The sequence below is a fragment of the Acanthisitta chloris genome, unplaced genomic scaffold, assembly GCF_000695815.1.
Source record: "Acanthisitta chloris isolate BGI_N310 unplaced genomic scaffold, ASM69581v1 scaffold11171, whole genome shotgun sequence".
Lineage (NCBI taxonomy): Eukaryota > Metazoa > Chordata > Aves > Passeriformes > Acanthisittidae > Acanthisitta > Acanthisitta chloris.
The window spans coordinates 12565-22216 of NW_008654540.1; the positions used below are offsets into that span (position 1 = coordinate 12565).

Consider the following 9652-nt stretch of genomic DNA (forward strand, 5'->3'; position numbering starts at 1 on the left):
AGGCTGGAGCTGAGGCTCCAAGTGACCAGGCTTGTGCCTGGCCAGTGCCAGGTGGCTTTGGTCATCCCAAAGTGGAGATGCCTCCTCTCTCCTCCACCCTCACCTCTCTGAAATTGGGTGTAATGAAGAGGGAGAAGAACCTAGGCAAACTGAGATAAGAATCAGAAGGCAGAAGAAACTAAGGGAAGTGTTACTAGGGAGAAAAGAGATCAGTGATCTTCTAGTGGGACTCAAACCCTGTGTGACACGCTGCGTTCCTGCCTGGAAGATCTGTTCCTGTTCAATAAGGTTTTAGGGGTGTGTTTCAGGTGTGTGGCACTGAGCTGGCAGCACTGGGGCTGTGCCCACAGAACCAGAGCAGAGAGGGCAGGAGGGTGAGCAGAACCTCATCAAAACAGCTGTGCCCGTGCCTGAGCTCTCTGGTCCCTCCTGTTTCAAGGGGTTTGTTGCCAGGAGCAACTTGTCTGCATTACCCTCTGACAGGGTAATTGCTCTGCCTGCCTTGCTGGAGACTCTCCCCGTGCTCAAATTGTCAGTGTTAGTGTAGTCCTTGAGGTGCAGAGCTGAGTGTCTCCAGTAGGTCACACAGGTCAAGGCTGTGAGCTAAAAGGTGATGCTGGGGCAGCTGTGCACCAAATATCTCTGTAGATACACCACATGCAGCACTGTGCTGCTTGCTGCCCTTTCACTTCTGCTTTTGAGCATCCCCTTTCCACGGAAAAGGTGGGGGGAAGTGGAGAAGTTGTGGTGCTGTCATTCTGCTTCTGTAATTCTCTGACATGTTTTCAGCTGATGAGGTTTTAATTAGATTGCATGAATGCAAGCTGCTGCAGAGCAGTGAGCATGTCTCTGTTGTACCATGGGCTTTTAAAATCCTGCTGCAACAGATCTGTAAGTATTCAGGCTTCCAGCACTACTGATGTTTAGCATCCCAGTTTGTAAACGAGGAAGCAAGTCTAAGGGGTTGTTACTCATCTCCCATCAGGAACACACTCAACCAACGAGGTATCAAGGGCTTATTTCCTGACCTCTGTTCATTTATAGATGATGATATCTTCCTCCCTCACCTGTCTTGGATACTACTGGTTTGGACTTCTGAATACAGAGTATTCAGAGCTGGGAGGGATCCACAAGGATCACCCAGTCCAACCCCTGTCCCTGCCCAGGACACCCCAACACTGCACCTGAGAGCATTGGGCAAACACTCCCTGAGCTCTGTCAGCCTTGGGGCTGTGACACTGCCCTGGGAGCTGTTCAGTGCCCAAACACCTCTGGGGGAACAACCTTGTCCTGATATCCAACCTAACCCTCCCCTGATGCAACTTCATACTGAAGATCTTCCAGTTCTTGAGGGCAGAGGAAGATAACCTGCATGTACCAGTGTTGCTGTTGGTGCTGATGGGTTGGGAGCCACTCTGCTCTGTTGGCTGGAGAACCATGTTCTCCTATGCTGTACTGTCAGGCAGACAGAGTTTTGGCTCCTCACAGCTCACCGTGAAGGGAGTTGGTTTGGGGAGCAGAGATGTGCCCAACCTCACTGCTGCTCTGATTGCCAGGACAGTTGTGAGACCCTCCAGGAACAACTCGCTCAGGATTTGGTCTCACAATAAATTAGTGGCTCCAGATAATCCCTGAGGGTTGGCTGAGGATATAGCCCAGCTGCAGGTGTGACAGTGTGTGCTTGGGAAGGGCTTTCTGTGCAGGAGCATCTCCCTCATTTCCTCTTGCCAACATAGATCCACCCTGAGGGGACACCCCCTGGGCAGTGCTGGAGGTTGTTCCCCGATCCCCTTCACTCCTTGGCTGCAAATAAACTGCTCCATGGACCAGCACTGCCCTTTCATTTCGTTTTGACCTCTCCTGACCCGAGGTGGATTTCAATCCACAACTGACAGTGCTCAGTATCCCATTACTAATCTCCTGAGCCACCCAGTTGCCCCATAAATCTGCAAGTGATATGTTTAACAAAGCAGAGATTAACACAATGCTGCCACAGCAGAATGAAGATGTAGTTTTGTCTTGAGCCAGGGCTGGTTGGTGCTGTGCTTCTCTTCTGGGGGTGGAGCTGGAGGTCAGCATCTTCCTTGGGATTTTCACTGCTTTGTTTTGGAATACCCACCTAGCTGTTCTGCTTTTCCTTGGATTATTATAAACCCTGGCAACTCTGCTCCATGCAGAATTTATTCCCAGGGTCCCCAGCCATGAGGTGGCCTTGTCTGACTCCTCTTCCACTGTGCTGTAGGGAGCTCCCTGAGGATAGGTTTTGCTACATGGTTTTCTGGCTATGAAACTCTTGGTTTTGGTCAAAGAAAATCGTGATGTTCTCTAAATGAGAAAAAAGCCAACCCAGTAGTTAAAAACCTGCTTTGAAGCATTGCAGTTTTACAAAACAGAAATCAATCATAGGGTCACAGAGTGGTTGGGATTGAAAAATCCCTCTAAGATCAAGTCTAACCATTCCCCAGCACTGCCAAGGCCACCACTAACCATGTCCCCAAGTGCCACATCCACATGGCTGTTACATCCCTCCAGGGATGGTGATCCAACACTGCCCTGGGCAGCTCTGCCAGGGCTGGACAACCCTTTCTGGGAAGAAACCTTTCCTAATATCCATTGTTCTCTTTTCATTCCCAACTGCTCCTAAATCCACAAGATTCTTAGATGTAATGATGTTTCTTTTTCCTTCTACAAAGAGTATTTTTCTCTCTTTTCTTTCTAAACTGATAGTTTATATGGTTTTATATACTGAAGAAATCAAATTCCCTTATCCTGTTGCTGTAAGGGAATAGCTGAAATGCTGAAGCTTGGCAAAACCAGAGGAATTTGGGCTTGTTTTGAGTTTGGATTACCTTGAGAGCTTGTTGTGTGCTTGTTGTGTGCAAGGGTTTGGAAGGTGTCTGTTGTAGGCAGAAGCTATCAAACCCAAGGACTTCTGGTGTCCAGAGAATCTTTACCTGAAATACAAGTGACAAGATTTTGAAGTTAGTTTAAGCTTGTCTGTGGTCATGTCCCACCTGACAGGCTGAGAAGTGCCAGTGAGGGGTTACAGGGGTGGCTGGAGGTGGTGGGTGCACCTCATCCTCTGGGCAGCATCTTGCACCAACACAAGTCAATAAAGCATGAGAGGACTCTGACTATTGCTGTGTCAGAACTCTGCAAAACCATTGCTAAAGATAATTATTCAGTAGTTGGTTTTGTCTTGGGAGATCTTTAAGCTTAAAATTCCAATAGACTTTCTTACAGAGTCTGTTTTCCAGGTGATGCACCAAGGTGGAAGAACACCATTAAAATCCTTCCTGAGGTTTGATTTCCTAAATTTCAGCTCTATGCCAAGGTGAAATAATGTTCTCTGACATGGGATTTGGTGCAAGGAGTTAAAGGGTTTTTGTGCTAGCAGTGCAAGCTAAAAGTGGCTCCTTGGCCACGAGCCAAACTCCATCAGCTCCACAGAAATATTCCTAGGGCAGATCAATAATTAAGGCTGCTATGCAAAAGTAATGCTGGCTTTGCCTCCCATTGCTCTGCAGTGCCTCGTCATACGTGGCTGCTTGTTTGCAGTTATTTTCCAAATCTGCTCGAGGAACATTACCAAGATTTAAGCATTGATTCTTTTTTGGACAGCTTGGTTTGACTCTGTGATGGATTCAGGTTACTCTGAATACATTGGCTTAGTGTTCTTTAACCCAAGGATCCTGAATTCTTACCCACTGGGTGACTTGCTGCTGTTCCAAGATTTTTATGGGGCAAACTCACAGAAAATGGATGGGATGGCAGTGGCATTTATTCAGGAAAGACATAATAACTGAATTTAACTGTTTTGCTAACATGCTTTTTTTTTTCACCCTCCGTCTTTCATCCTCCTCAGAGGAGATAGATGGCTCCAGGAGAATGGATAGATCCTATTTATTTCTTGTGCTTCATCAGCAAAATAGTAGCAGCTCTGGAGTTGCAGAATCTCTGTAACTTGTGGGGGAAAGAATTCCTTCTGTCTAATAAGTTCTGTGTAATTCCAAGGGGAATTTGCAGGGCTATTTATCCCACTTGGGAATGGAGAAAGTGTTCAGTGAGTGTGGCCTCTACATTTTCAAAGGCAGTGAAGACTTTAATTCCTGCTCTGTAGGCTAGAGGGAAGGAATGTGTTTTATTCCACCTTCTGAGGGAGGAACTCGGTGCAGCACAGGACGTGCCTCGACTGACAAATGGAATTGCCACTGGTGAGAGTTTGCTTTCTGCTCTTTGAAAATTTCTGTCTTCCAGGCCTGCAATTACACATCTTTTATTTATCAAACCTCTCCTCCAAGAGCACTTAGGGTAGTGAAAACTCTCTGGGAAAGAACTTCCAGCTAATTAGGTTCCTGCTTGCCATGTGACTGAGTTACCTGTGTGCTCAGTGTGGTGTGTTAAACCCACCACAGATCATCCCAACTGCAGCAGCAAAGCTCTCTGCCTCGAGCAGAGAGCCAGGGTGGTAATGCCAGGGATTCAGCACAGTCATGGTTTGCCAAAGGATGCAGCTGATAAGCTGAGCCCTGTGATTTGGCACTGCTTTGTTTCTGCGGGGACCGGACTGAGCTGCTGCTTGCATGACTCAGGCACCCCTTTCCCAGGGAAAAGGGGATGCCTTTTCAGAGAATCATGGAATCAACCAGGTTGGAAAAGGCCTCCAAGATCTCCGAGTCCAACCCTACTGTGGTCACTAGACCATGGCACTAAGTGCCACATCCAGTCTCAGCTTGAAAACCTCCAGGGATGGTGAATCCACCACCTCCCTGGGCAGCACATTCCAATGCCTGAGCACTCTCTCTGGAAAAAATCTCTTCCTAATCTCCAACCTAACCCTCCCCTGGCAGAGCTTGAGTCTGTGCCCTCTTGTCCTGCTGCTGGTTGCCTGGGAGAAGAGACCAACCCCCACCTGACTCCAACCTCCTGTCAGGGAGTTGCAGAGGGTGAGAAGGTCTCCCCTGAGCCTCCTCTTCTCCAGGCTGAACACCCCCAGCTCCCTCAGCCTCTCCTCATGGCACTTGTGCTCCAGAAGGCAGTGGGGAAAAGAACCCTCCTGCTGCTCCTGAGCCCCTTTCCAGGCCTCCTGGCACAGAGGTGCAGCATGGATACATGGACCTGGTGACCTGTGGTCCCACTTTGGCTGCTGGTCCTTAGACCCCCGTGAACATTCACACAGGTTGAACTCCGTCACCCAGAAGGAGAGTTAGAAAGGAATTCTGTGAGAAGCTAAGACTGTGCTGATCAGGTGTGGGGCCTGGCCAGACAAGCAGTGACCATCAGCCTGTCTACACAGCAGGTCCCCATGTAAGATCAACCTGCAAGATCCATGGATGGAGTAGACCCTGAACATCTTCCCAAAGATCACAGGGAATTAATCTCAAAATTTCATTAAGGTTTTTCATTTTCAACAGGGATCTCTGAGCACTCTTCATTTCCTGTCTTTATGGACTTTCAGAGAGTTGAGGTTGGTTTATTTATTTATTTAATCAGGAAATATATTTGGCTGTCTTTAATTTTTTTTAATTGAGACCCCATTAGCTTCTAGTAATAGTGTTGCTCCGTGATGTTGCTTGTGGAGTGATGGGCTTGGTACCACATGAATTTATGGTTAAAATGCTTTTTGTGCTTGTGAAATCCTCATTTTATTTTAGAATGCCAATCCCATAAACTCAATAGGAAACCCTAAATATGAAGCCAGTGAAATTCTAATTGACAATACATAGGACTAGAATTCTTGGTGCTATGGAAGGGCCAGAGCAGGATCTATCTTGCTGTCAATACAACTTCAGCAGAAATTGTGTGGGTGGATCAGAGCACTTATCCCAGCCATTATGCAGCAGTGGCATAAGTTAATGGAACAGATTGTCAGGGGGACTGTAGGAAGCAATTGCCTAGGAAGGAAGATGTGATTTATGTATGAGAGATAATACACTGCATAGAATGAGTTTGAAAAATAATGTATGGAGGAGGTGCACGGGTAAAATTGGTTGGCATAGCTCAGAAAATAACATTTTATTTCTGGCTGCTTACTGCTTCCTGGAATTACTTCCTGATTTTGGGGTGTAATTCAAGCTGAGTTACATTTGGGGAAAAAAAAATAGATGAAAGCAGTGATGTCACTTGTGGAGATGACAATAGGGCAAGAAGGATCGATTGGATGCTGAAAATCAGGGAGTGCTCATTGTGCTCCTCTCTGTTTTGGAGCAAACCCTTTGGAGCTGCCAGCATGTTGCCTTTGTAGGGTGGGTATGACTTCTGGAGCAAACCCTTTGGAGCTGCCAGTGTGTTGCCTTTGTAGGGTGGGTATGACTTTTGTTGCTTTTGAGGAAAGTCTGTCAGAAATTAAGTGCTTTCAACAGTAACACCCTCCAAACCAAAAACCAAAGGTAAAATCCTGGGGCTGGGTGGAGGTGAGGAGGATCCCAGGAGAGCTGGTGGAACAGAAGGAGGGTTGGAAACTCGACAAGGTGACTGACATGGGGAGTGCCCAACACTTCTCCAGCATCAGAGACCCAGGCAGGGACTTCTGGACAGAGGATGAGGGAGGAGGATGAAGAGCCTGAAGAGCTGGAGTGCAGCTGGTGGTGTAGGTGAGGGAGTTGAGCAGGACTGGCAGTGTTCAGGGCAGAGCTGAGGGTCTGTGTCCACTCATCAAAATCTCTTTCCTGGAACAGAGTGTGAGCCTGGAGTTGTCTTTGTCTAGGGTTGATGTGGAGAAGAAGCACAAAAGATCCTTCCAAAACCCCTAAGAGAAGCTTGGATAATGTGCATCTCCCTTTGTGCACTGACAGCTGCTTTGTGATCCTGCACATTCATTTCTTTTCTTCACGTATCACTGATGGGTTTTCCAGCCTTTTAGCTTCCCAGAACAAAATCCTGAGGAAGAAATCTGACCTGTGTAGCACATTTGTGAGTTGCTGCTTTACATTTGCAGCTTTTCAGTTTGGCAGATGACTAACACTTGCAGGCAGTGCCTCTTTCAGCTGTGTGGAGCACAATGATGATGGGATTGCTTTTTTGAGCCTCTCTGACATTCCAGTTGTGGAGAGCTCCGTGGAAGAGCTGGATTTGATTGCACCAGGGCAGTGTTTGCCTGGAGTGCTGTGTTTGCCATGGTGGAGTGATGTCCTGGTAGTGCTCTCACTGCTCTCTCACACTGCTTAGCCTCAACTCAGGCATGAAGGAAATAAATGGGATAAGTGAATGTCTGAGGTTGTGTGTCTGTGGTTTTTGGCCTCTTCTGTTTGGGGTTATTGTCTGGTGCTTGGGATGAGTAAAATGGGGGTAAGGAGGTAAAAAATCCATTTGAGAAATTGTTCTGGAATGGTTCTAGCAGGGCTGGGCAGCTCTTCTCACCCTGGGAGTGAAGAGCTTTGTCCCACTGGGAGCCACCCAGTGTGCACTGTCCTTGGGAAGCTGTGGGGAGACAGAGTTGGGGTAGGTGCCAGCTGGGAGCTCCAGCAGTGCCCCCAGGGCTGGGCTTGGGGTCAAGGGTTGCATTGGTGAGGCCAAACCTCAAGTGCTGTGCTCAGCTTTGGGCACTCGCTGCCCAAAGGCCATTGAGGCTCTGAGCGAGTCCAGCCAAGGGCAACGAGGGCAGCAAAGGGCAGAGCACATGGGCCAGGGCTGAGGGAGTTGGGTTGTTCAGCCTGGAGAAGAGGCTCAGGGGTGACCTCCTGGCTCTCTGCAACTCCTGCCAGGGCTGGAGAGAGGTGGGGAATGGCGCTCCTGCCAGGGCTGCAGGGAGAGGACTAGAGGGAATGGCCTTGAGCTGAGCCAGGGCAGAGTCAGATTGGATGTGAGGAGAAATGTTTTCCCTGTTGTGGTGTTCAGACACTGGAATATTGCCCAGGGAGGTGGTGCAGTCACCATCCCTGGAGGTGTTTCAGAGGTGTCTGATGTGACACTGGAGGATCTGGTTTAGGGTTATAGCAGTGAGAGGTTAGTGGTTGGACTCAATGGTCTTAGAGTTCTCCTCCAACCTTGATGATTCCAGGATTCTATGATTGGTGATGTTGGTCTGAGTCATCTCTTTGGACTTCTGCCTTAACACAGAATCAATCAGGTTAGAAAAGACCTCTGAGATCATCAAGTCCAACCTGTGACCCAACACCACCATGGCAACTAGGCACTTGGCTGGCCCAACGTTCACCCCATGCCATTACAAACCCACAAATCACTCACAAATCTATTTATAAATTGCCTTCTTACCCTTGAGTTCCAAAATCCTGAGATGAAACACGAAGAACACACGTTGCAAGCAAACACCTCCCTGTCTGATTTTCCCCTGAGGCTGTTAAGTCCCCGAGTTTAAGGATCAGGCAAGTGTAAGCTTATGATCTGCCTGAAGTCAAATCAAAGTGTGACAAAAATGGTTAATTGAGCACAGCACGGGAACAGCTGGCTGTGAGTGGCAGGAGGGCAGCTCCACAGACCCAGCCTCTCTGCTCAGCCACCTCTCCAGGAGCTTTGAAGCCCTCGTTAGGCTGTTCCTGGTGTCACATCTCGGACTGGAAACGCCACAAGCTTTGATGGCAGATGAGAAAGATGTTACGCATCCACTTAGTGTGACTTTAAATAAAGGCTGTGTATTTTAAATGCAAATGTGGAGCTTGTTGTTGAGTTGTAGGGAGCAGAACTGCTGTCTGAAGAATTGATTGGCCTTTTAAGTGTCAGGAAAACCTATTTTTAGGGTTGGTAATAGGTGTTTCTCTTGTAACCAATTACATGGGCTGCAAAGAGGAATCAAAATTCCCTGGAAGTGCATGTGCAGGATGTGCTACACTGTGTATCCTTCTGAGTAAGTGTCAGTCGTGGTGTCACTTGGGATCAGAGCAGCTCAGTGTCTGTGGTGGTTCACAGCCAGGAAATGGCTCCAGTCACGTTCAGAACGTTGGTTTGGAGCATCTTCCCCGTGGCATCATGTTTGTTGGTGCTCAGGATAAAAATCACGATGGTTTCTGAATAGAAGACAACTTAGGGCAACGTAACAGTCTGAAGGGCTGCCTGGTTTGGGTCCAACGTGTGGTTTTACCTACACCTTTGCATGTTGGCAGAGCAGAGAACCAGTGTTGTGCTGGGACCATGCTGGGCCACCCCAGCAGCAGCACCTGCCAACCTCAGACCCTCTCAGCTCTGCTCTCACCCACAGCTTTCACTAACTTGCAGTAATGAACACCAAACCTCTTGCAGCTATTTATATGGCTGTCCCTCCCAACTCCTTGGAGAGGGAGGAAACCACCACCTCTGGCTGATGTCTCAGCTCCTGGTTCCCCACACCATCACTGCTGACCCAGATGTGAGCACACAGGGAACATACCCTGTGTTTCATCTGCAGCTCTAGAAACCAGGGGTTTGGAGCACAGGAGATGTCACATCTGTTTAGTCACCCAAATATTGTCATCTCCACTGCTCTGAATGGCTTCCTTTGTGGGAGCTGCTGCCATTGGGATGCCTGTTCAATTGGGCTGTAAACTGCTCTAAATGCTCTCTAGCTCACAGAGTTTCTCTTTTGTTTGCAGCAAGGGAAGCCTTATGTCTTCGACAGAGTGTTACCTCCCAACACAACCCAGGAACAAGTTTATAATGCCTGTGCCAAGCAGATTGTTAAAGGTAGGTGTTGTCTTTGTTTATCCCTGCTCAGAGGGAG

At 48.1% G+C, this 9652-nt stretch overlaps 1 protein-coding gene across 1 annotated transcript in view; it reads left to right on the forward strand.

Annotated features, from left to right (window-relative positions):
* Positions 1-9524: 9524 nt before the first annotated feature.
* Positions 9525-9652, forward strand: part of LOC103810657 (kinesin heavy chain) — a gene marked incomplete at its 5' end in the record, with an annotated part of 44844 nt that continues 44716 nt past the window's right edge. The window contains one exon of the mRNA XM_009083569.1: positions 9525-9615. Coding sequence (XP_009081817.1) covers positions 9525-9615 — 91 coding nt within the window. The remainder of the gene's footprint in view (positions 9616-9652) is intronic.